The sequence below is a fragment of the Urocitellus parryii genome, chromosome 7, assembly GCF_045843805.1.
Source record: "Urocitellus parryii isolate mUroPar1 chromosome 7, mUroPar1.hap1, whole genome shotgun sequence".
Lineage (NCBI taxonomy): Eukaryota > Metazoa > Chordata > Mammalia > Rodentia > Sciuridae > Urocitellus > Urocitellus parryii.
The window spans coordinates 165,535,872-165,561,354 of NC_135537.1; the positions used below are offsets into that span (position 1 = coordinate 165,535,872).

Sequence of the window (25,483 nt, forward strand, 5' to 3'; positions counted from 1 at the left end):
TTTTTCTTTTCTTTTCTTCTTTATAATACATATTTTTTGGTTGTCAATGGACCTTTATTTTGTTCATTCATTCATTTATTTATTTATATGTGGTGCTGAGAATCGAACCCAGTGCCTCATACACGACAAGCAAGCACTATACCCTGAGCCACACCCCCAGCCCTTATGCTTGTCTTAATGCTCCTCCCAAGCAAACTGGATGCCTTTTTTTGGGGGGGGGGGCGTGTCCAGCCAGCTGCAATCTGCCCTAAGCTGTGCCCCATAGCACTGAATGGGTCAGCTTTGTTTCCAAAACTAGACTTTGGCACCCCCAGGGGTCCAGCCTCCCCTTCCCTAACCCTCAGCATGGGAGGAGGACCAACTGGGGTTGCCTTGGGGAGGTGGCTGTTAGATGGGGGCGTACATGATAGAGAAGCTGGATGTCTCCGTCCTCAAGGAGATCTTCAGATGACTCACAAGCCACCCGAGGGGAGCGAGGGGAGCCAGAGGCTAGGAGATGAATGGATTGCAAACCAGAGGGAGGGGCGGAAGAGATGAGCTTCAGAGCCTTGATTGGCCCACGTCAGTTTCTCCCCGAACATCTGCAGTGCGTGGGGTTGAGCGATCCCACCGGGTTGGGGTGGGGGGTAGGGCTGGGAGGCTGGCTGACGTTTGCTTCCCGCCTTCTGGGCCGGCCCGGAGCAGTTCATGAATGACTCACCTCATTGTCAGGCTGATTCACTGCTCCGCTGGGGACTTGAGGGAGGAGGGGGGTGAGGAGGCCCCATCTGTACGAATCACAAGCACACACTCGCAGATGCGCAGGCGGGGCTCTAGCAGGGCCTTGTACCTGCGCAGGTACTGGATGGGTAGGTTTTCCGTGGTAAGAGAGAGGGGGATACACATCACCTTGTGTTTGGAAAACAAGATTGAAGTTTCTGTCTACAGTGTACCTGTGACTATTTGCATTTAAATTAATTAAAATTAAATACAATTTGGCTGAGATTGTAGCTCAGTGGTAGAGTGCTTGCCTAGTACAAAAAGGCACTGGGTTTGATCCTCAGCACCACACCAAAATAATAATAATAATAACGATAATAATAATAATAATAAGAAGAAGAAGAAGAAGAAGAAGTAAGGGGGCTAGGATTGTGGCTCAGCGGTAGAGTGCTCACCTAGCACATGGGAGGCCCTGGGTTCAAAGCTAAGCACCACAGAAAAATAAATAAAATAAAGGTATCATAACCAACTACAACTAAAAACTAACTAACTAATAAAGGTATTGTGTCCATCTACAACTAAAAAATTGTTTTAAATTAAATACAATTGTATCTTTAGTTCCTTAATCTTTTTTCTTTCCTTCCTTCCTTCCTTCCTTCCTTCCTTCCTTCCTTTCTTTCTTTCTTTCTTCTTTCCTTTTTTTTTTTTTTTGATTCCAGGGATTGAATCCAGAGGTGCTTAACCACTGAGCAACATCCCCAGTCCTTTTTTATGTTTTATTTAGAGACAGGGTCTTGCTGCCTCGCTATGTTGCTGAGGTTGGCTTTAAACTTGTCATCCTTCTGCCTTAGCTTCTGGAGTGGGAGCAACTGGGGTAACAGGCATGCACTATAACCTGATTTAATTCCTTAATCTTAAAACCACATTTCAGGTGCTCAGTCCAAGAGGCTAGTGGCTACTCTATTGGATAGGGTAAATAGAAAACATTTCCATGTACACAGATAGTTCTATTGGAGGGTTGGGGATATAGCTCAGAAATAGCACTTTTGCCTAGAATGTGGAAATCACTGGGCTAAATCCTTAATACCTGAAACAAAACAGAAAGAAAATGAAAGAAAGAAAGAAAAAGAAAGAAAGAAAGAAAGAAAGAAAGAAAGAAAGAAAGAAAGAAAGAAAGAAAGAAAGAAATTTAAGGTTCTGTTGGACAGTTGGTTTACATACACTGGCTACACACTTAGAATCCACAGCCTTCATATGTACAAAACCACATAATCAAAGCCACCCTCCCCCATCCCATATGCAGTGCACAGCCACATTTAATTTCATACAGTTACTCAACATGCAATACCCACCCACCAACACAGCCACACAAAACTCTTGGTATATGTACACACTTGCTGTCCAAATATACCACTGTTCATACCAAGGAAAACATAAATATAAACACATGCATCATCACACTGATTCAAATACAACTGTTCATATGATAAACACACAAACCAGGTAGAAGTGCATTTGCAAATATGCTGAAATCCACACAAAGCCAAGCCATGTGGTTCCCATAACAATTTCCAAGCACATGTTTGCAAACTCAAATGGGGGAAAGGGAACCCACATTTGTTGAGGCCCTGCCAACATGCCAGGCATGGAGTTGCCATTTGAATGTATTCGTTCATTGAAACTCAGCATTCCAGTGAGGAAGATGGAGTATTTTATTATAGTATTCTTTCTTCATAGTTGAAGCAACTAAGGTTCAGAGAGGGATAAAGTAACTTAAGTTTATAAGCCCAGTTAATAGCAGAGTCAAATATTAATCAAGATTTGTCTAACTCCACAGCTAGTACAGCACGCTATCTTTAAACACACACACACACACACACACACACTCTCTCTCTCTCTCTCTCTCTCTCTCTCTCTCTCTCTCTCTAGATATGTTCTCCATTGTAACTAATTAGGTGAGGCTCCTTATTCAAAACTGAAGGTATTTATAGAAGTGAGCCAAGATTCCTCCATGCTGCCTCCTAACAAAGGCTTTAAGTCATTCAACAGACATTGTTCAGTGTCTTCAGTGTGCCAAGTGCTGATTCACAAAGGTGAAAAGACACAGGTCTTGGCCAGAAGGAGTGCAAAGTCCATTAGGGAGATGTGAGAGAAACCTTAAGACAATATATAGTGCTCAATAGATGTGAGCTACAATGGAAGTAGGTCCCAAATCCAAGCAACCAATGAGCAGGAAACTTAGGTCTGCCTGGGGCAGGCAAGGAAGGCTTCTTGGAAGAGGCAGCAAGTGAGCTGGGGCTTAAAGAATGACTGCGGTGGAGAGGGATTGGTATTTTGGGGGAGATTGGATGAGAGACAGGGTAAGGCATGGGGACAGGCACCAGAGCACTGTAGGCTCTAGGGATTTTTGTATGTTATCTTCTGATGACTGAGAAGGGCTTAAAGATTTGGGGCCTTGCACATGCTAAGCAAGTGCTCTATTACTGAGTTATACCTCCAGCTCTAAAGAATTTTACAGGGGATCTCATTTGCATGTTAGAAAGAATGAGCAGAAGGAAGGAAAGCTCAGACTAGGGAGACCACCAGGAAGTATTGCAATAGTCCAAGCAAGAGCTGTTGTCTGTCCTAGGAGTATAAGGCATCTGGAGAAGATGAAGGATAGGGGTGGGATGGAGGAGGGTGTAGCCTGTTCTGAGCTAGAGCAGAGCAACAGTCTTCTGACCCATAGAAAAATATGAAAGCTATGGATTCTCCCTCAGAATAAAGCACGTGTGCATAGGCACATGATGTTTTGCACATAATTATAGGGGACTTATGTTCCCCAAAGCCTCAGGTTAAGAACTCAGTTCCTTGGAATTCTAAGAAGCAAAATGACATAGTAGTTAAGTTTGTGGATCCTGAAGTCAGACTCCCTGGTTTATAATCTCAGTGTTTTAGTCAGCTTTTTTTTTTTGCTGCTTTGAGTAAATGACCCTACCAGCACAACTGTAGAGGAGGAAGAGTTTATTTGAGGGCTTATGGTTTCATAGGTCTTAATCCATAGAAGGCTGGCTCCATTCCTCCGGGCTCAAGGTGAACCTGAACATCATGGCAGAAGGGTGTGGTAGGGGGAAGCGGCTCCAGTGGGGATCAGAAAGCAGAGAGAGGTCCCTACTTGCCAGATATAAATATATACCCCCCAAAGCCACGCCCCCAATTCCCACCTCCTCCAGCCACACCCTACCACTTTAGCTACCACTCAAACACTCCCAGAAGTTAATCACTGTTTGCGTTAAGACTCTCACAGACCAATAATTTCTCTTCTAAACCTTCTTGCATTGTCTCACATGTGAGCTTTTGGGGGACACGATATCTAAACCATACATAACACCCAGCTCTACCATCAATTAGCTATGTGAGCCTGGGCAGGACCTTGACCCTGGAACAGTATCTGGCACCCAGAAAGTGCTCAGGAAGTACTGGCTATTATTGCTATGGGTTTAATCACAGTGCTATTAGGACCCCTCCTCGCTTACTCACTCTTGCATCCCACTTCACAGCTGGAGATCTGGTGGTGTCTCTGCGTGGTGGTGTCTCTTAGTTCTCTGAACTCACTCCTTCCTTTTAGGTCTGAGCTTCCATTATCCTTAAACCTATTTATTAAAGAGTGAAGCCATGCTGGGCATGGTGGTGCACGCTTTTAATCCCAGCAGCTTGGAAGGCTGAGGAGGATCATGAGTTCAAAGCCAACCTCAGAAACTTAGTGAGACCCTAAGCAACTCAGCAAGACCCTGCCTCTAAATAAAAAATAAAAAGGCTCAGTGGTTAAGCACCCCTGGGTTAAATTCCCAGTACCAAAAGTAAAAAAAAAAAAAAAAAGTGAAGCTAAATAATCCCTTTTCTAAGAGGAAAAAGAGGTCCTAGGATCTAGGCCAATTACTTGGAGACTCAGTCTTTTCCTTTACTCTGAGATGACAGGCGTTTGATTTGGGGGGACCTTCAGCATGGGGGTCCTTCCCAACTCTACAGTCACAGACAACCTACTCACTGCATCCTGCCAGCCTCTCTCTAAAATGTTCCAGCTAGGGCTGGGGTTGTAGTTCATTGGTAGAATGCTTGCTTAGCATGCATAAGGCCCTGGGTTCCATCCCCAATGTCACACACACACACACACACATACACACACCGGAAAAAAAAAACAGACAAAAAACTAAGGAGCTAGGGTTGTAGCTCAGTAGTACAGGACAAAGCCCTGGTGTTCAATCCCCAACACTGGGAAAAAGGAGGAGGGGTGGGGAAGAGGGGGAAGGAGGAAGTGGGGGGAGGAGGAAGAGGAGGAGGAGGAGGGGGGAAGGAGGAGGGGGAAGTGGAGGAGGAGGAGGGGGAAGGAGGAAGGGGAGGAGGAGGAGAAGGGGAAGGAGGAGGGGGGAAGGAGGAAGGGGAGGAGGAGGAGGGGGAAGGAGGAGGGGGAAGAGGAGGAGGAGGGGGGAAGGAGGAAGGGGAGGAGGAGGGGGGAGGAGGAAGGGGAGGAGGAGGGGGGAGGAGGAAGGGGAGGAGGAGGGGGTAGGAGGAGGGGGGGAGGAGAGGGAGGAGGAGGGGGGGAGGAGAGGGAAGAGGAGGAGCCACACATCTATAGTCACAGATACTTGGGAGGCCAAGGCAGGAATATCACTCCAGAGCATAAGTTTGAGACTAGCCTGCAACACAACACTCATCTTAAAAAAATAAAACAAGCTGGGCAGAGTAAACTGTGCCATGCTTGTAATCTCAGCCACTCAGGAGGCTGAGACAAGAGGATCATAAGTTTGAGGCTAATCTTGGCTAAATTGCTGTCTTAAGAAATTAAAAAGGGGGGCTGGGGATGTGGCTCAAGAGGTAGAGCGCTCGCCTGGCATGCGTGCGGCCCGGGTTCGACCCTCAGCACCACATACCAACAAAGATGTTGTGTCCGCCGAGAACTAAAAAATAAATTAAAAAAAAAAAAGAAATTAAAAAGGGATGATGTGGTTCGGTGATAGAGCGCTTGCCTAGCATGTGTGAGGCGCTGGGTTTGATTTTCAGCACCACATATAAATAAATAAAAATAAAGGTTCATTGACAACTAAAAATAAATCTTAAAAATACAACAGGCTAGGGATGTAGATCAGTGGTAGAGCACTCCTGGATTCAATCTCCAGTATCATAAACAACAGCAACAGCAAAAAGAAAGGTAATGGAGGAAAACACATTCCTAAGCAGAAGCTGGGCATGACGGCACACACCTGTAATGCCAGCAGCTCAGGAGGCTGAGGCAGGAGGATTGCAAGTTCAAAGCTAGCTTCAGCAACTAAGTAACTCAGCAAGACTCTGTCTCAAAAATAAAACAAAAGGGGGTAGGAATGTGTCTCAGTGGTTAATCACACCTGGGTTCAATCCATGGTACCAAAAAGAAAGAAAGGAAAGATTTCTAAGCAGATGATCCACTATTAAGTAATTAAGTCATCAAAAAAAAAAAGTAATTAAGTCATTGCCTGACCTTGATGAAGCCCTTTTCCCCTCTGGTCCTCATTTTCCCAATCTGTAAATACCTGTCCTTTGCCCTTCATATAATCTTTATGAAGACAAAATGAACAAATGTTAAATTGTAAGCTATAAATTATGGTACATACAGAAGTTTTTGTTATTCTTCTTGATCTTTTGTGCTCTGTGATCCCTCTAAAGGAGACAGCCCAGATCTCCGAGAACCTTGTAACTGGATCTCTAGGATGATCCACAGCTGGGCAGGATGAGCTGTTCTTGGTATTCCTGTGAAAAGAAGAAGCCTGGGAGGGTTGGGGTTTTGTCTCCCTGCTTAGAAACCTCAAGGGAAGCAGAATGGCCTTAAGAGAATCCCTAACTTAGAAAGTTGGCAATTGAGGTTTCCTTTCCTGTTGTCATTCTGGCCTCCATTCCTATGTAAGACAGGTAAACTGGACCACTCACAGCTCTGATGGAAGCCACAGGCCATCCTGATGTAAGGTCAGACCAGGCCACCCTGGGGAAGATTCCGGGATGGCTCCAATCAGATCATTGGAGTTGCCTACCTTCCTCCTGCTTATTGTCTTCAAAACTATGTGGCACAAGCTGCTGCTGTAGTGATAAGCATGAAAGGAAAATGAGGTAGGACCGAGGGTCAATAACCACAGAGAGTTGGCCTTTGTCTCCCTGTCTAGTTATGAACTTGATTTCTCTATCCCCAGTGTCAGCACTGTCCCATTGCACAGCAGTCATTATGTCATTCATTCAATAACTATTGAGCACCAAGCTGGGTGCTTGGGGATACAAAGCTGGATAAGGTAAACAAGGTCGGTCCCCACCCTCAGGAAGCCTATTTATTCTAGTTAGGAAGATATGAATAAAGATATTAACCATAACAAACATAAATTATGAAAAGTGCTGAGAAGTAAATAAAGTGTTGTGATGGGGAAAGGGATGTTACTTGAGAGAGAAGGTGACAGGAAAGATCTGAATCCAATCTGAAACATGAAGAATAAAAAGACCCAGACCAAGAGCATCGGATGGATAACATGTGTGGCATGCATCGACGGATGGACCGATGCACAAAGACACGAACCGACCGGGTGGGTACTGGTGAGGAAGTCACGCTTCCATACCCAGTTCCTAGTGTGCTTAAACACAGAGGTGTGGGAGCAGGACTGGGCATCAAGGACCCAAAATTCTTCAATCTTGCTTGGTCTCCCCTAAACTAGTTCAACCAGCCTACTAGGTCCGAGGAGCCGCAGGGGGGCGACCGAGAGCTCATTCATTTCCCCTTTAAGGCAGAGGCGGAAGGGCGAGAGGGTGAAGGCCTTTATGTCGGCGGGATAGAAACAGACCCGTCCCTTTAAGAGGGCGGAGACGCTGGTGTGGCGGCGGCTTTGAATGCGTCCGGGAGCCTCGGGCCCCAGCCTCCTTGAGACCCTTCCTCAGCTTGCTCGGTAGTCGGAAAGACGCTTCGCTCTATTCCTGTACTCCGGTATCATCGCCCAGCGTCCGCCACTTCCATCTGGGTTGAGGCCGAGGCGACCCCCCCCCCCCCCGCCGAGTCTGGGTGGGCTAGGCCGATCCACCCTCCGGAGCCCACCCGCTGGAGCCATGGTAATGCCGCGCCCACGCTAGGGTCCTCCAGCTGCGGTCCCAGCTCCCGGAACCTGGTGGTTCCAGGTCCTCAGCCGCAGGGGATGCAGGGCCTGGGTCTGGGGGGGACTCAGGGTTCTAGTTTGGGTTTGGCCGGACGCGCTGGAATCCCTGGGAAAGCACATTCCCCTGCTCCACACTGGTCCTGTTTCCCTCCTGTTGCCTTCCTTCTCTTTTTGGAGAATTGTTCATCCTTCCCAGTGCTCTCAAACGCCTATCTCCTGGATCCATCCCTCCCCTCTCTGCTTTCGCCCTCCCTGCACTCTGACCTTTGATCCCAGGGAAGGCGAGATCAGCATAGCTCTTGATTCTCTGGCATCTGGGATCTGGCACCACCCCTGGCTTGACACTCATCTGGAGCTAGCCACAGCATCCCTGCTGGCTAGAAAGTAGGAACCATGGACTGGGGCACCCCACACTTCTGGGAGCCTAGCTTTTGGGCGCTGGATTAGGTGGAAGAAAATTCTTGGCTTGAGTCTCAGACACCAGACCATTGTGCCCAGCATATTTGGATTTATGGTAGATTCTTATGTTTGACAGACTTTGGGGTTGTTGCAAAATCCTCAGGTCTGTGTACACAGTGCTGATCCTCACTTCCCACAGTGTTGTACTAGGGATGAACCCAGGGCCTCAGGCATACCAGACAAGCACTCTCCCACTGAGCTGCACCCCCATTACCGCAAAGGGCTGATTCTGAAGAACTGCTTTTGCTCCCCTTGGCAGCCTTGTCTTTGCCCCTCTTTCAGGGACTAACACAGATGGATCTGAGTGGATTCTATTACAAGAAAAGATTTTTAAGTCATTTAAATCTTCAACTGAATCCCATTTTTTCTCTCCTCATCCCTTATTCCTCCCCCAGCACTAGCAAAAAACAAAAAAACAGTACACCTGATGGTCTTGTCAGAGTTGCGAAGAAGCAATGAGGACAGAATGTACTTGCAAATGGCATTTCTCCTCCAGCCTCAATTGCTTTGTTTTCCTTTCAGGCATGCAGTTTGCGGAAGCTGTTTACTGTGGAAGAGGAGTTTGAAGATGAGGTAAGGAAGTGTTGGTAATCAGAGATGGCAAAGGATATAAACATCCAGGTCCAGAACATTTTGGAGCAGCCTGCTGCAGCCTCCTTTCCATTGATATGTATATCTTTTTTGTCTATGAGAGACATTGAAATGATAAGAAATGTAAACAACCTACTTAACTGTCTTAGCAACAAACAAAAAAACCAGAGATCAGTTGCTTAACTGTCCTATCTCTAAGTTATTAGGGCCTTTTCTCAGAAGCTCTGTCGTGAAGATGATTTAATTCACTTTCATGATAGCATACTGGAGGTGGGAAGAAGGTTTTTGGAGAGCATGAATAAATAGTGTAGGAGACAGTACAGTTACTGGATGGCTTTTGGTTTGTGATCACCAGCTGGCCATGTGAACCAGGGCAAATTGCTTCCGCTTTCTGTTCTACAATATAAGGGGCATTCTTCTGCCTCGGATCTTATTCCCTTCCCACTCATTCCCCTGAAGGTGAGGAATTCGACTAGATCTAAATCCAGGGTATTAGAATCACCTTTATCTAGGCCCTACCACATGCCAATTAAGTCAGAATTTCTGGTGCTGGCAGGGGTGTTTCTGAAGTATAGCCAGAGACCTCTGAACTAATAATGGTCTCTGTAGCTCTCTTCACATTTAGAACCAATGGATATAACCTCATCCAGGAGGCTGGCAATTACCACCTCTGATCCTTTTTAGAAAGAGGAGGATTTAAATGAGTAAAGCCCAAAGAGGTAAGTTTAACTTGCCTGCCTGACAATATAGCACAAATAGCCAGGATGAGGACTCAGCCTTTTGATACCAATCTAATGGACATGGAACCTACTAAAATACATTTACAGAATAGAATTTTTCTATTTTACCAAAGACAAGCCATTCAATAATTACCTTTTTTTGTGGGGGGTGTTTAGAATCAAACCCAGAGCCTGGTGCCTACTCAGCATGCCTCTACTGCTGATGCACACCCTTAACACCAATAAAAACTACTTTTTGTCTCCCAGTGCTTTGCCCCCAAATTCCATTATGTTCAGATGTCTAACTTGTCCCTGGTATGGTGGTAAATTCTGCACCACTGTGTCCATCTGGGAAAATTGTAGTAAAATACATACATGGTACCTAGAACCAGTGAGGTTGAAAATATTAGTTTTTGTTATTACATGGGGGACTTTTTTTTTTTTCCGTGTGTGTGTGTGTGTGTGTGTGTGTGTGTGTGTATGTGTGTATGATGCTGGGGATTGAACCCAGGGCCTTGTGCATGTGAGGCAAGCACTCTACCAACTGAGCTATATCCCCAGCCCTGGAACTTAATTTTTGTTTTTACAAATAATTAAAAATTACTAGCTTTGTCAAGGAGATGAGTTCTTGTCTTTCAGCTTTGGAGATGTGTGATTACAGGCTGAAAAGGTGACTCTTAAAGTGACCCTCTTGGGTCTTAACAGGTAATGGAATTAAGGGACTGTTCAAGTTTCTGTTCCTTGAAAATGGCAGACCAGTCCCTTTCCCTCTTCCTAAGACACATAACATATTTGAGAGTGAGCTCTTTGGGAAAAAAGGAATCCATCAATATCCAGGTCATTGGGGTTTTATTATTTCTATAATTCTAATCAATATTATTATTGCTAAATCCTAAAGTATTCCTGCTAGAGTATAGGACTCTTGATAATATACAAAGCAGGTAAAAAAAAATAAATAAAAAACCTTTCTTTAGCCCAGACAATACAGTGTGGCAGCAGGGGTGTAGGTGGAGGGGACCTTTCTGTCAGTTAAATCAGCAGTTCTGACTCAAAAACACCCTCAGAACAGGTCTGTTGCTCTTGAAGGTGTCAATCTCACCTTGCTTCCCAACTGGAATCCATACTTAATTTAACTTTCCTGAAAAGCTATATTTAACTTCCATCTATTTTGCTGGATCCAGGGGTTCTCTGGCTTACTGAAGACTGATGTGGTGTGTGTGTGTGTGTGTGTGTGTGTGTGTGTGTGTGTGTGTGTGTATAGCTCCCTATTGCATTGATTGGACACCAGAAAGCTAGATTTCTTGAGAAAGGTGCATGTCCTTGGATGAGTCCTTTGACTCCTTAGTTCTCTGGGACATTTGTTTCTGCTTTTCTGCGCCTAATCTAGATATTGAAGAAAGACAGAAACTACTTGCAGACTTAGCCTTAGAATGTTTCTGATAGAAGCCTGGTGGTAGGCTCATGGGCAAGGTTATAAGCAATTGGTGAGAGACATCCCTATTGTCTTTTACACCTTGTTTTCCCACTTGCAAGCACACACACATATGTACTACATGCCTGCACAGTAAAAGTAGAGCTTTTTAAAAAAAATTTCCAAAACATTAATAAAAGTAAAAATTTCCAGATGCAAAGATCTACTGTCTCTGCTTCTTTGTAGGATTTCTTATCTGCTGTGGAGGATGTAGAGAACCAGTTTGCTGGCTCACTACCTGTGAATGCTGGGCGCCTACGACCTGTTTCTTCCAAGCCACAGGAGACTGTGCAGGGGCAGTCCTCAACGAGACTACCATTACATCCCACTGCTTCTTCAGAGGCTTTGAGATTGCCAACCCTGGGACTCTGCCTCCCAACCTCCAGCATGCCCAGAGCCATCAGAGATCCACCTTCTACAGAAACTGTCCCCATAAGCCCTGCCTCAGCTTCCAGCAGCTGGACTGGCAATCAGAAAAGAATGATGCTGCCAGAAGTGCCCCAGTCCTCAGCCTCCCGCCCCCTCCTCACCTTTGAGAGCCAACAGCAGGGATTGGGTGGTTTTGAGGGGCCTGAACAAGACGAATTTGATAAAGTCCTGGCAAGCATGGAGCTGGAGGCAGCTGGCATGGAGCTGGAACTTGGTGTTAGCAGTGAGGCCACACAAATCTCGCCTGCCCAGCACCAGGAGGACACAATCTTGGCTAAAAAGGCCCGGGTAGCTGATCTGAGTGGATCTTGCCAGCAGGGGCCCATGTCTGCCACCCACAAAACAGGTGTCATGTCAGCCCTGGATGAGCCTCTAGAGCCTGTTTCCCACTGTAGGACTCCATGGCCCTGCATGAAACCTGGTGCTGCAGGCAACCTTCCTATGCCAACTGCTTTAGTAGTTCCTACTCAGCAACCCCACTGGGAAATCTGTCCCCAAACCCCCCCTGTTCCCATACCCCGGCCTCTCCAAGTTGCTGGAAGACCTCTTCAGAGCAGCCCTCAAAATCGTTTGCCTGGTCAGCCATTTCAGTCTCCTAGTGCCTGGGTAAGTGGCAAACCTCATTTTCCTAGACCTCGAACTCCCAACTCCAGGTCTACTCCCTCGAAGACCAGCTCTGTGGTCTCTCTTTGGGATCCCTTGCAATCCCGAGCCCCAGTGTCTTCTGTTGAGTCTCCTGTCAGCAACCCAAAAGGTCCCCATTCCTCCCCAAAGGTTCCCCAGGCAGCTCTGCAGACCCCCATAGTCACCAACCACCTGGTGCAGCTGGTCACTGCTGCCAACCGGACTCCCCAGAAGCCCACTCGCCCCTCCACCCGAGCCAAATTGCGCCGCTTCCCTGGCCCAGCAGGACTCCTACCTCACCAGGTGAGTGACCTGGTTCTCTAAGAGCAGAGATAAGGGAGAAAAGCAATAGTCCAGCACTGTCCCCTATCCAACCCTAGAACATCTTTCTCCTGAAGAGCAAGGAGGAAGGAGGTGAAGATAGGCAGCATTTGCAAAATTGTGGAAGAAGTCAAAAAAAGTGGGAAGGGGCCTGTTGTAGCTCAGTGGCAGAGCGCTTGCCTAGCAGTTGTGAGGCCCAGGTTCCAGGCAGAAAAAGAAGTGGGAAGGAAAAATGCTAGAAAATTTACCCAGGGAAGAGGTGTGCATAAGGCTCTGGAAACTTCCTGGTTTTCATGTTTGTTTTCCTACTACTAGGACAGGGAGGTTCATTTGCTCATATTTGATGAGGAGTAGATATTGGGCAATTTGCTTTGAACTGAAAATACAAAGATTAAAGAGGGGGCTGGGGTTGTGGCTCAGTGCTACAGCACTTGCCTAGCTTGTGCAAGACCCTGGGTTCAATCCCCAGTACCACATAAAAAATAAATAAACAAATAAAGGTATTGTGTACAACTAAAAAATAAATGTTTAAAAAAAAATAAAGAGGAACAATTTCTGTCCTAAGGAGCTTACAGTGTACAAATGATTAGGCACAAAGAGCCCAGTGTAAGAGTCATTCCCTGGCTGCTGGGGAGACACAGCTTACCTTGGGCTTGCTGGATGGCTTTGGGTTGATGAGAAGGAGGTAAAGAGATATGGGGGAGGGGCTGTGCTGAGGACAGTCCAGTGTGGGAAGACAGGAGGAGGGAAGAGGGAGGAGCCAGTGCAAAGCACAGATGCCCAAAAGCAGGTGCTCTCAGAGATCCACAGAACAGGTAACTGGCTGTTGCGTGGGGTCAATATGAGGAAGTCAGGGCTGAAGGGAAGACATCTCTGCTGAAAGTTTGGATTTAAGCAGTAGATAGGGTCTCAATGAATTGCTTTAGGGTCTCACTAAGTAGCTGAGGCTGGCTTTGAACTCTCGATCCTCCTACCTCAGTCTCCTGAGTCACTGGGATTACAGGCTTGTGCCACTGTACCCAGCTCCTTTCCTTGGGTGTTTTGAAACAGTTTCTGCTTGTAACTTTCTCTTCCACAGCACTTCAAGAGAAATCCAGGGAGGCTGTCCATGTTCCTTCTGGGCTGGATCTCCCTAGAGGAAAAGGGTTAGCTTCCTGAGAAGAGACCTGGGGAAAACTGTCCCTTAACTCCTCACTGGCCCCTTCTATGTGGGTCACTGCCCCCTTCAGGCAGCCCTGGGTTTTGCTCCTGAGCCAGCTCCAGCTTCCTCACATTCCCAAAACGATCCCCAAAGTGTCTTTTTTGAGCTGCTAGTAAGGCTCTTGAGACTGCGTTAGGAGAGATGTAATATGTGTTAATTGTCCCTGATAGTTTCCTGAACTCATTATGTAATCCAGACAAGATGCTGCACTTGTAAATAACAGCTGCTGAGCTTGCTCTCACCTTCTCTTCTCTCTCTCCTCTTAGCATAGTGGGAAGAATCTGGAGGAAATCATGGTTTCCACACCCCAGACTCCAGCTCATGGTGCTCTGGCTAAATTCCGGACAGAGGTAACTTATTCCATGTAAATGTTAACTTCCTGGGCATCATTTGAGAGTGGGGGGTGTCCCTGCATATTGGGGGAGTTGGGAATTAAAGTGCTGCTGAGAAGGCAGCTGGGGGAGGTGGTGATTTTACTGGCATAAAATAAGGCCTGTCCTGATGCCAGCCAGCCATTAACCAAAGCCATGGGTCTGGCCTTCTTTCCTATCTAAGAAATAAAGGCCCAGCTCCATCTTCCCTGAGGGAAGGAGAGTGTAATACATATTATGAGACTGTGCTTTGGGAACCTTTTCTCTGAGGTTTCTGGGAACTGTGCAGGGGAGAATCTGCCTTCATCTTGCCTCCAAGGGGGTATCTCTTGATGTGTGAGACCAGCTTTTCTCCTCTCTGGAGTTCTTGTTGGCCTACTCTACCCCTGGGCCCACTTTTGCTTTTAATTCTCTGAAGTATTTCTTCTCTTTGCTGCAGTTCCCCAGATTTGCCAGTCCATTTCAGATCCAAACCAGGCAATAGTCATCTGAATTAAAATCAGTTATTAATATAATAAGGCTAATGGTTAAAGCCAGAGACAAAATAAGATTACAGAATTCAAAATGGCAAAGACACTCCTGGAATCCTATATACATATGTGGGGGATCCCTACCCCAAATTAGTACCACAAGAGACAAGCATGGTTAATCTATTGCTTCAATGTAATTAAAGTCAATATCTGATTTAAAAAAAAAAAAAAAAACCTTTGTTGTAGCTGCTTAGTGAAAAATGTGATATGCAGCAAGATTTCACATAACATTTTCTGACCTTGGAGATAATTGGGAGACTGTGACTACCATGCTATGGTCTTTCCTAGAGACTTACCCTTTGTCTCCCACCATTCATCCTGTCTCAGTCAAGCGTCTGTAGGAAGAGAAACCTATTAACGCAGACTCCTACTCTACTCTATACCAGGTTGTTGTTAGTTCCCAGTCATCAGTGGAGGAGGATTTTGAGCGAGGGCCCTGGCTGACCATGAAATCTTCTCTGGGCCTGGATGAGAGAGACCCAACCTGCTTCCTTTGTACCTATAGCATCATCATGGTACTGCGGAAGGTAAGGTCTCTGAGCACTGAGACCCAATGAGAAGACCATTTTTCTCCCTTTCAACAATCTATTGCCCTAGTCCACCGTAAGAGGGGGTTATCTGCTTCCTGTTACCACAGGCCTATCCCTGAGGAGCAGCATGAGTGAATTTCCTTTGGTTGTATCTTGAATAGGCCTGCCTATTCCCTATCATCCACAGTATTGGGCACAAGGAGAACAGGCTCTGGGTATGCCTTTGCACTTCTAGGCACTGGATGGAGTTAAGCACAATGCTACCCTCAGAGCTCCTCAGCCATCAAGGGCCACGTGGAGATACATGTTAGTACATGTATATGCTATATCCTTTCCCATGTCCACCATGATGGAGTGCCATATAAATACATGTACACAAAAGGAAGGAGGCAGGGGAGAGACATGAAGGACTGCCAGCTTCAGGCCTGCCAGAGAAGATATGCCCTTCCAATTGCCCCCTTTGCCCTCCATGACGGAAGAGCATCACCAGTCCCTGGTTACCCCCAGCACACTTGGGGACTTGGGAAGGTGCAGGTGAGCCCTGATCAGCTCTGTGAATGCCTCTCTCTGTAAGTAGGCAGCCTTGAAGCAGCTCCCCAGGAACAAGGTCCCCAACATGGCAGTGATGATCAAATCCCTGACTCGGAGTACAATGGACGCCAGTGTGGTTTTCAAGGACCCTACAGGTAAGGAGTTAGGTTCTGGGAATGTCTTGTTGTGGCCTCGGTTGAGGTCAAGAGAGGAGGAGAAATCACTCCTTCCATTTGTAGGCAGAAACATTGAGGCAATGAGAACCCCACTTCCCAGCCAGGACTCAAACCAGTTGCTGTATTGCCCTTGATCCTGAGACTGATGGGCCATATGGTATTTGCAGGAGAAATGCAAGGGACCGTGCACAGGGTACTGCTGGAGACACGCCAGAATGAGCTGAAGCCTGGCTCAGTGCTGTTGCTGAAGCAGGTATGGGAGCTCTAAGTGGCGGCCAGCTCTCCACCCCTCCCACCCTGGAGAGAACCCTCAGGTTTCCTGTGTTCTTTCCTGGCTGGCTGCCTTCCCTCCTTATGTCCAAGCAAGGAGGGACTGGACTATTGGTAGGCCCTGGCTTGCTAAAGCTGAGGGCAGGCCTGAGGCCCTTGAGCTGCTCCTGTTCCTTGGAGATGAATGGATATGGAGGGTTGAGGGGAAAGGTGTGGTAAGGGTTCTACTTGGTACCAAGGCTGGGACAGGAGTGATTTGTGTGATGCTGATGCAGAGAACCCTTAACAGGCAGCAGGCGAGTACCAGGTGGCCATCTGGCAGCACCCAGTTCTCCATCAGGTCACTGACCTTCCCCTTCCTCAATTCCAGATTGGAGTGTTTTCTCCTTCACTCCGAAATCACTATCTCAACGTGACACCCAACAACCTGGTCCATATATACAGCCCAGATTATGGGGACGGGAACCTCAAGCCATCTCAGCCTTTCTCCAAGGTAAGAGGAGCAGGATGGATGAACTCACAGAGGGTTCCTTCTGCCTGGATCTTCTCGGTTCTTCTCTCCTCCCCGCTGAGAAGCAGAGGTGTGAAGGGGACAGTTGCCCTGAGGCAAAAAGATACATTTGGGGACAGAACTATCTCCTCCTATTCCTGGTCTAGCCACCTGCTGGACAGGTTAGTAATAGTACCTAGAGGCACAGTTGGCTTCTTGGTGATCCCTGAGTGTCTGATGGCAGGCTTGAACATCTGAGAGGATAGCAGTCATTTCAGAACTAACCAAGGTGAGGGCTCACCAGGGGTGGTGACAGAAAATGACTAAGGGTCAGATCTGCTGTGGGGCAGGTATCTGCAAAGAACAGCAAGCCACAGTGAACCTTCAGGTGACTAGCTCTTGCTCTGCCTTCCCTCTGGCCTTTGCCTTTGCTGAGTCAGGCAGAAACTACCCAAAGCACTGGGAGTGCTCCTCTAGGAACCGAGGTAGCTTCACTGTCTCTGAGGTGATGGCTTTCTAGGCAGCTCCACTCCAAGGTGAGAGTGCAGAGCCAGGCTTGTTTAGTTGTCTGCACCCTTCTTGGGATCCTGGCCCAATAGGGCGGGAGGCTTGAGTCTTGTCCAAGTTCTGCTGATAGTTTCCGCTGTGACCTTGGGCAAGTCCTTTCTCCTACCCTGCCATTGCTTTACCTACAGTACAAGAGTGTTAGACTTGATAACATCTAGTCCACTTAAGCCATTAGCTCTAATTTTTCTACTTATAGTTTCTTTATTTTTTCCCCTTAACACCTCCACATTCTTTTATTTTTAGTTGAAGATGGACACAATACCTTTATTTATTTATTTTTATGTGGTGCTGAGGATCAAACCCAGCGCCTTGCACATGCTAGGCAAGCACTCTACTGCTGAGCCACAATTCCCTCACATTCTCTTAAAATCACCCCACTTCTAAAAATAATCCTTATTTTTCTTTTAAATTTCTAATCATCCATACTCATTGTAATGGCATAGAAAAGCAAAGAATGAAACTCATCTTCTTCCACTTTTCATCCCCTAGGGCTAACCATAGTTAACAATTTAAGTGCCAGTTTTAATTACCTGTCCATATACTAGCTAGTTTGGAGATTATTAGCAGCTCATATTTAATCTCAGGCTAACTCTTCAACATATTTCTGAATGGCCTCTTTACTCACTGCTCCACTTATATAGATTCCCTAGAACACTAGATATCAACAAAATTAGAAAAGAAACTCACCCCTAATGGTTTGTTTTGTTTTAATTGTCTGCTGGTTTGGATGTTTGGTTTTTCAACTCCCTCCCCTAGCCTGGGCATGGGTGACCCCAGCCCCTGCCATACTCCTCCATTATGTTTCTTTCCTAAGCCCCCACCAGGCCCTTTAAGGTCATCTGGGTAGAGGTGGTACCATCTGGAGGGATTTCAGGGTCATGGGTATTGGTGACGAGCTCCTCTGTCCCCAGGATCCAGGAAGCTTCCATGATGGCCTCCAGCATGATGTGGCCACAAAGCCCAGGGAAGATCTCAGAACAGAACAGAATCCAGTGGCAGGGGTGTCCCCTGAGGAAGAACTTCCAGAAACAGGTAAGAGAGTCAGCTCGTCAGGATCAGGAAAATCTCTCTGCTCTAGCATAACTGGGCCAAAATCCTCCTGTTTACATTTTGTTCCTTCTCCTATGAGTCTCTGGACCTCGCATAATTTTATAGAAATCAAATATGGTATCTCGTTTGTCAAGGCTATAGTCCACAAACTAGTTGACAGTGTGATGGGGCCATGTAAAGTGTGATCCACATGTCTCCCCTGCCTCCAGGCCCTGTGCTTTAGGATGCACTACCATCTTCTGTCCAGATGGACAGGCATTATCTTTGTGCCTCATTTTGATTCCTCTGTGGGCTGATGACCAGACCATAGAGGCAGATTTCCCCATTCTGACTAAGCTCAAAGGCCCACTAAAGGGTGCTGAGAAATCAAATCTCCATGTACTTACTTGGGGGCCCAGGATACAAACCCGAGAGGCCCAGATGCAGACCTGTTGTGGGCAGGCCCCAGGAGGCTACATCACCCAGTGAAACAGAGTCCCGAGTTGCTTCCTTAGGCTTTTTTTTTTTTTTTTAGGTATTGGGAATTGAACTCAGGGGCACTCGACCACTGAGCCACATCCCTAGCCCTATTTTGTATTTTATTTAGAGACAGGGTCTCCCTGAGTTGTTTAGCACCTTGCTTTTTGCTGAGGCTGGCTTTAAACTTGCAATTCTCCTGCCTCAGCCTTCCCTGCTGCTGAGATTACAGGCGTGTGCCACCGAGCCTGGTGCTTCCTTAGCTTTTTGATTCCAGAAATTCAGTCCTGTCTGAACCCAAAGTTCATGGGATTATGGGTAGTTGTCTCACATTAACAATTCACAGTATGCCAATGGATAGACTAAAACCCACTTATTTATATTCTGTGAAAGAATATCTCCCTATGCTGGGCTCTTGCATTGTCTGGAATCTTGCGCTCTCTCTTTATAAGTAAGCTTGATCATAAGCCCAATCATCATAAGAATGTTGTTTGCCAGGTGTGATGGCATATGCCTGTTATCTCAGTGACTCATGAGGCTGAGAGAGAGGAGGACCACAGGTTCAAATCTAGCCTCAGCAACTTAGTGAGACCCTTAGCACTTTGGAAGACCTTGTCTCAAAAAAGAAAAAGGACTGGGGATGAAGCTCAGTGGTAAAGCATCCCTGAGTTCAATCCCTAGTACCAAAATAAATAGTGATTGCTAATGCAGAGCGATTCCTTAAGTACAGTGCTAATCACCTTAATTAAATTTTGAATGCTTCCCAAACTAACTACTTCCTTTAATACACAGCAGCAGTGTGCATTGAGTGCTCTTGCTAGACTTGGAACTAGGCTCTTGGTGTAGTATACGAACAGTCTGACTTAACTCCTAGGGCTTCCTGATCCTACTCGGGAAGGATTGCCAATAGTTGTTCTGGTATCACTTGGAAGCAGAGTATGCTTACCTTGGGAAACTTGTTTTACCTCCTTATATCCTGTTCTCTCAGGTGAAGTGGGGTTTATCACAGAACCACCATGAGATGCCCTATGAAAGGTTACTGATACACAGAGAAAGTACTCAGTAAGTTATTAGCTGCTCTTATTAACAAAAAGAAGGTCAATAAAGATTACTGCAAGCTGGGCGTGGAGGTGCACACCTGTAATCCCAGCAGTTTGGGAAGCTGAGGCAGGAGGATTGCAAGTTCAAAGCCTCCTCAGCAGTTGGAAGGCACTAAGCAACTCGGTGAGACCCTGTCTCTAAATAAAATATAAAATAGGGCTGGGGATGTGGCTTAGTGGTTCAGTGCCCTGAGTTTAATCCCTGATACCAAAAAAAAAAAAAGATTACTGCATGCCTGGAATCCCAGTTACTCAGGAGGCTGAGTCAGGAGGATTGCAAGTTTGAGAACAGCCTGAGCAACTTAGTAAGAACTTGTCTCCAAAAGTAAAAAGAATGTAACTCAGTGGTAAAGAGCCTCTGGGTTCAATCCCAATATCTTAAAAAAAAAAGGGGGGGGTGGCGAGGAGAGGATTACAAGGTTGGCTCTATTTCCAGATTCTTGGACTTAAGCATACATTATCTGAGAACTATGGTTCGGTAACAATTTTTTAATTGTATGATACAAGGAATTGAACCCAAAGGCTCTTTACCACTAGTTTACAACCCCATCTCTATTTTTTATTTTGAGATGGGGTCTCACTAAGTTGCTGAATTTAGGGTCTTGAATTTATGATCCTCCTGACTTAGCCTCCCAAGTAACTGGGATTACAGGTATGTGCCACTTCACCTGGCAGGAATGGTTACTTTCATTCCCTACTCCCACTCAGGAATTTTGGGGAAGGGGGTGATGCTCTCTCCAACCATTAGAAGAGATACCAGATTAATGAATGAGCTTTGTGATTTTGAACATATGCAGTGGCTTTTGCATCTTCCTTCTGCTATCCAATGAGAGAGTCACATAGGGGACCTCAGAAGCCTTCCTGCTTGGTGCTGTGCCTCTGGATAAAAGGGGAGGAACCACTGAGCCCAGGGGGACCCCCTTTCTTATCAGAACAGCCCAGGCATTATGTCCTGCCTTTTGCCGTGCACGTGTACTTGGGGAGCGGAAGGAGATGGAAGTCAGGTCAGTCTCAGGCCCACTGGCATGGGCACCACTGACTGGGGGGAGCTACCTCTCTGTCTGGCCAGGCCCTGTCCCTCCTGAAGGGCAGGTACTTTAGACCCCAGGCAAGCAGAACCTTAATGTTGTCACTGAGGCTGCCTTCCTTACCCCTGCAGATGACCTGGATGGACTTCTGAGTGAGCTCCCTGAGGACTTCTTCTGTGGGACCAGGAGTTGGGACTGCCCCAAGGCAGGGCACCCACCATAAGCAAGCAGCCTCTCAGCTCCCAGGCAAGGCTCTGGGTATGTCTGGTCACATCCAAGGGAAAGAAGGCCCACATGACTGGAAACTTGCCAAAGCTTGGGCTTCTGTGGTGCTCCTACCCTGGACGCTGCACCTGAAAAGTCCCTCGTCTCGGATTCTGCACTGCTGCGGCTTTGAGACGTCCTTGGCATTGTCATCCCAGACCTCAGCCAAGGACTGGCTCTTAGCCTTCCTGTTTTTAAGCCTTCTGGCCCTCCATTCCTTTGGTCACCAATAGGAAAGTTGTGTCATCTTTTCATTTCAGCTGAACTTGAGAGAATGTTAGACCTAGTTTGCTTGTCCCTTTACTCCCCAGTCCCAGGGAAGCTGAGGTGCTAAGAAGGACTGTACCACGACAAAGACAAGGTTCCCAGGTGCAGGGGCAGCCGTGTGGGCTTTTGTACCTAGTTCTGAAATAAGAAGCCTCAGCAACTCTGGTTCTTTGTGTGTGTGTGTGTGTGTGTGTGTGTGTGTGTTTTAACACCTTTTCTTTTAGAAAATTTTAGACTTACAGATTTACTATAAAAATAGTTCAGCAAGTTTCCATATACTCTATATCCAGTTTCCCCCTATTATTCACCTCTGACATTAATATGGTACATTTATCATAATTAATGAACCGATATCAGTACATTATCACTAACTCACTTCATACTTTTTTCAGATTTACTCAGTTTCCCCTCATGTCCTTCCACAGTTTCAGAGTCCAATCCAGAATCCCACATTACATTTAATTTCACTGTCTCTTTAGGCTTCTCTTATTGGTGGCAGTTTCTCAGACTTTCCTTGTTTAGACAACTTCAATGGTTCTGAGAAGCACTGGCTGGGCATAGTGTAGGATGCCCTCTGTTAGGATTTGTTTGATGTTTTTCTCATGATTGGACTGGGGTTATATAGGTTTTGGGGAGGAAGAAAGAGGTAAGGTGCCATTCCCTGAACATCTTGTCAGGGTTCCTGTGGCCCTGGGTCACCTGGCTGGGGTAAGGTTCAGGCTTCTGCGCTGCTGAATGGCTCTTTTCCCTTCTCCTTCCTGTTATGCTGGAAGTTGCCCTGCACAGTGCACACTTCAGCGGAGGGAGTTCTGTTCCACCTCTTTAAAGGTAGAAGAGCTACATATATTATTTTGAATTCTTCTGCACAGGAAATTTGTCTGTTCTCCCTCATTTATTCAATCATTTATATCAGTATGGACTCAGGAATTTATTTCATACTTTGGGTTCTAATCAAATAGTACTTTATTTCTTTGCCAAGTAACTCCTCATTGCTGGAGCTTCTCAATACCACCTTTCAGACAGGAGTTGACAATGGCATGGGTGTGGCATAAAAGGATTAATTATTCAAGTTACCAAACATTGTTTTCCTTTCCGGGATGAAGGGCAGAGAGGAAAACTCTCCCAACTCCTGGACAAGCAAGGGCAGGTTAAAGAGCCCAGTTGACACCAGCCTCCCCTGCCTCAGCCAGGGGCCTCCCATGGACCTGGGCTCTGCACTGCTCTGGGAGGAGGTATTAATCTCCTTTTCCCAGAGAGCAGTGGATCCTATAGGCAGAAGTGAACAAGCACCTTGAAAACTCCATGTTCAATTGACTGTTGATTGAAGCGGGCCCTGTTCCAGAAGGCTTTTGTGCTCCTAGGCCTGGCAGGAGAGGGCTAATTTCCCAGCACTCTTGCCCCTTCACGTTCCCATTTGGTCTTCCTACTTGAACATACCATGCATTTCTTCCGCCCACAGTTCACCGCTTTAACCTCTGTAGCTTAGATCTGGGACAGAGCCCATCTATCCCATGGTAGCTAGACCACCCAGCACCCTGACCTACAGTCCCCCACTCCAGACACTTCTGTGTCCTGGACCCCACTGCTCAGCCTCGACTCATCCCAAACTACTGCATGTCCTGGTTTCTTGTGTGCTTCAGGCTCTGAGCTCTCAGAAGCCAGGCTGGGCATCGAATCTCCTGGCACTGTTTCCTCCAGCACTTCTGGGCTCCTGTGGGACCATGGGCAGGCCGAAGCAAAGGCTTTCTTTCTCTGCCTTCAGCAAGCTAATGCTAAGTACAAGGAGACCCACACATAGGATCTCTAAGGGACAGAGCTGTAGTCAGCACCTTCATGCTTGTGTGGCATGAAGGCAGGAAAAGAGGCTGGGTTGGAACTGTTGTGTGCCTTAGGGGGAAAGGGGACGCCTACCACCTGGGCCCCTCTTGGCCCCAGCTGGCCTTGCCAGACTCCCAACCCTGGGAACCCAGCTGTAGGTGCTCAGCCTGGCCGTTGGCGGGACAAATAAAACACTGAATGGGTTCCAATAGGGTTAATCACAGCTTCATCTATAGAGGAGCCTTTCTCTGAGGATCTCCAAGCCCTCACTGTGCATGACCTCATTCCTCTTCTGGGATCCCCCACCCTGGAATGCTACCAAGATGCTGGGGCCAGGCAGAGAGTGAGTGAACAGAGGGCCAGGGCAGTGCCAGAAAAAGCCCAAGCTGCTGCCACCCACTTGGGTGGGCGGATGAGTGTTTGCTCTGGCAGAGAGTAGGGGCCTCCATTCAATGCACTACACATTAAGAGTCTGGCCTGCCTTGAGCCAAGTGCTCCTAAACACCACATCCAGACTGACTGTGTGCCCTGGAGCCCCATGCAGCATGGTAGTGTCTACAGCATGGGATAGGTGCTTGCAAAGCCTGCCTAGAGTTCTTTAGAAGCACAGATTGGGGAGTAGCTGGAACTATAGGCTGGAGCACCTGGGGTTGCTGTAGAGACATCTCCCCAGAGCAGGTGATCTTGGAAGTGGGCTTGAAGGAGTGAGTATACAATGGCATGAGCATGAACAGGAATGGGAGGGAGGAGCCTTGAGGAGAATGCTAATGTCATGGGACCATCCCAGGGAACTGGGGCTTAACTGAAGAGGGCAGGGGCTAGAAGTCATTAGGTTTTTTTTTTGAGGGGGGGTACTGAGGGTTGAATTTAGGGATACTCAATCACGGAGCCAAATTCCCAGCCCTATTTTGTATTTTATTTGCAGACAGGGTCTCACTGAATTGCTTAGTGCCTTGCTTTTACTGGCTTTGAACTCACAATCCTCCTGCCTCAGCCTCCAGAGCTGCTGGGATTATAGGTGTGTGCCACCACACCTGGCATAAATTTTAGTTTTTAAGCAAGTGAATTGCCATTTTAGATCATTCTGGCAGGGAAATAGAGGTAGGTGTGACCAGAGGTAGGAACACCAATCAGAAGTTGGGCTGATCCTGCTTTAAGGCTTTGAGAGCCTGAACTTGACAGTGACTGAGAATGTGAGAACAGGAGTTAGAATTAGTCTGTGTGCAGGGACCAGGGAAAGGACAAAGTGAAAGATACCCATGCAGAGGTTATGGCAGCGCCAGGGCAGGGAGGAGCACCAAGAGCGCACTGCACTGTGGGGCAGACATCAGCCCAGCCTCAGCCTGCCAATTCTGGAGTTAGAAGAACTTCAGTGGGCCATGGGTGGTGTCCCTTCGCCCTCCCCTTCCACAGCATGTCAGTCACACCAGCTGGGGTGGTTTCACAGTCTCATTCCTCCCCCTAGAGGCTCCTGGAGGCAGAGCTGCCTTCTCTTCAGAGTGAACAGGTTTGCAGCTTGAAGATCTCTTTAGTTCAGTCCCCAGAGTTTCAAGGTCAATCCCTTGCCCCCATCAGGCACACATGTGCATCCCCTTAGGAGCTGGAGGGACAGTAATCATTGAGGGTAGTCTGTGGAGACCAAAGACCACACTATCCCGCTCAGGGAGTGGGGAGGCTTACAGAACTGTCTTCACTACATGTGGTCACAGCAGCTGGGGCCAAAATGCACTGTCCATGGCATCAGGCACATGATGGGGTCTTGGCTCTGGCCCTCAAGCCATGTGACCATGAGCTAGTGATTTTCCTTGTTAAGCCTTAAATCTTAAAACAGAGCTAAGACCTCCCAACTTGGGAGTTCAATTGATAATTAGCCTAACCATATCATTTACTGTCAAAACCTGTTTTGTATTACTGTATTATTTACCTGGTCACCCAAATGAGGATGGATATGAACGTGACTTAAATTGTAAAGGTTCACACCACATGCAGTGATTGCTATTACTATAGGTGCCAGGAAGAGCTGGTCATCGTCTCAGTTATCAGTCCCAACCTCCCCTTACTTCCTGTGCTGAGATCTGCCCTCTCTCCTCCCTATGGGTCAACCTGGGCTCCTGTCCTCTAGTAAACGTCACAGAGGCTGTATCACCCTCCTTCACCCCGGCCCTGCCCTTCCCATCCCATCCCATCCCATGGCTGCCTGCTTCACTCACCTTGGACCTTGCCAACCGAGACACACTAGAGATGTAGGAGGATGCGGTCCTGGAGTCCTGAAGTCCTGAGGTAGCCTCAGTTGAGGGCCTGCTGACCAATCAAATGGGGTAGGAACTGGCCCAGCACCATCTCTGCACCAGGATCATGATTCTCGGCAAACTGTTTACCAGA

General features: G+C 47.2%; 1 protein-coding gene and 1 long non-coding RNA gene across 2 annotated transcripts; one reads left to right on the forward strand and one right to left on the reverse strand.

The window, feature by feature from the left end:
- Positions 1 to 1,435: 1,435 nt before the first annotated feature.
- Positions 1,436 to 25,408, reverse strand: LOC144255963 (uncharacterized). Its single transcript, XR_013344011.1, has 4 exons — positions 25,312 to 25,408; positions 6,327 to 6,462; positions 2,315 to 2,445; positions 1,436 to 1,786 (listed from the first exon to the last, which is right to left on the reverse strand). It is a non-coding gene; the product is annotated as an uncharacterized LOC144255963 (long non-coding RNA).
- Hrob (homologous recombination factor with OB-fold) lies at positions 7,245 to 20,975 on the forward strand. Its single transcript, XM_077800730.1, has 10 exons — positions 7,245 to 7,287; positions 8,758 to 8,870; positions 11,265 to 12,434; positions 13,920 to 14,003; positions 14,941 to 15,081; positions 15,662 to 15,770; positions 15,959 to 16,044; positions 16,432 to 16,554; positions 18,030 to 18,150; positions 20,884 to 20,975. The coding sequence occupies exons 1-10, from the start codon at positions 7,245 to 7,247 to the stop codon at positions 20,973 to 20,975; spliced, it is 2,082 nt and encodes a 693-aa protein (XP_077656856.1).
- Positions 25,409 to 25,483: the final 75 nt, after the last annotated feature.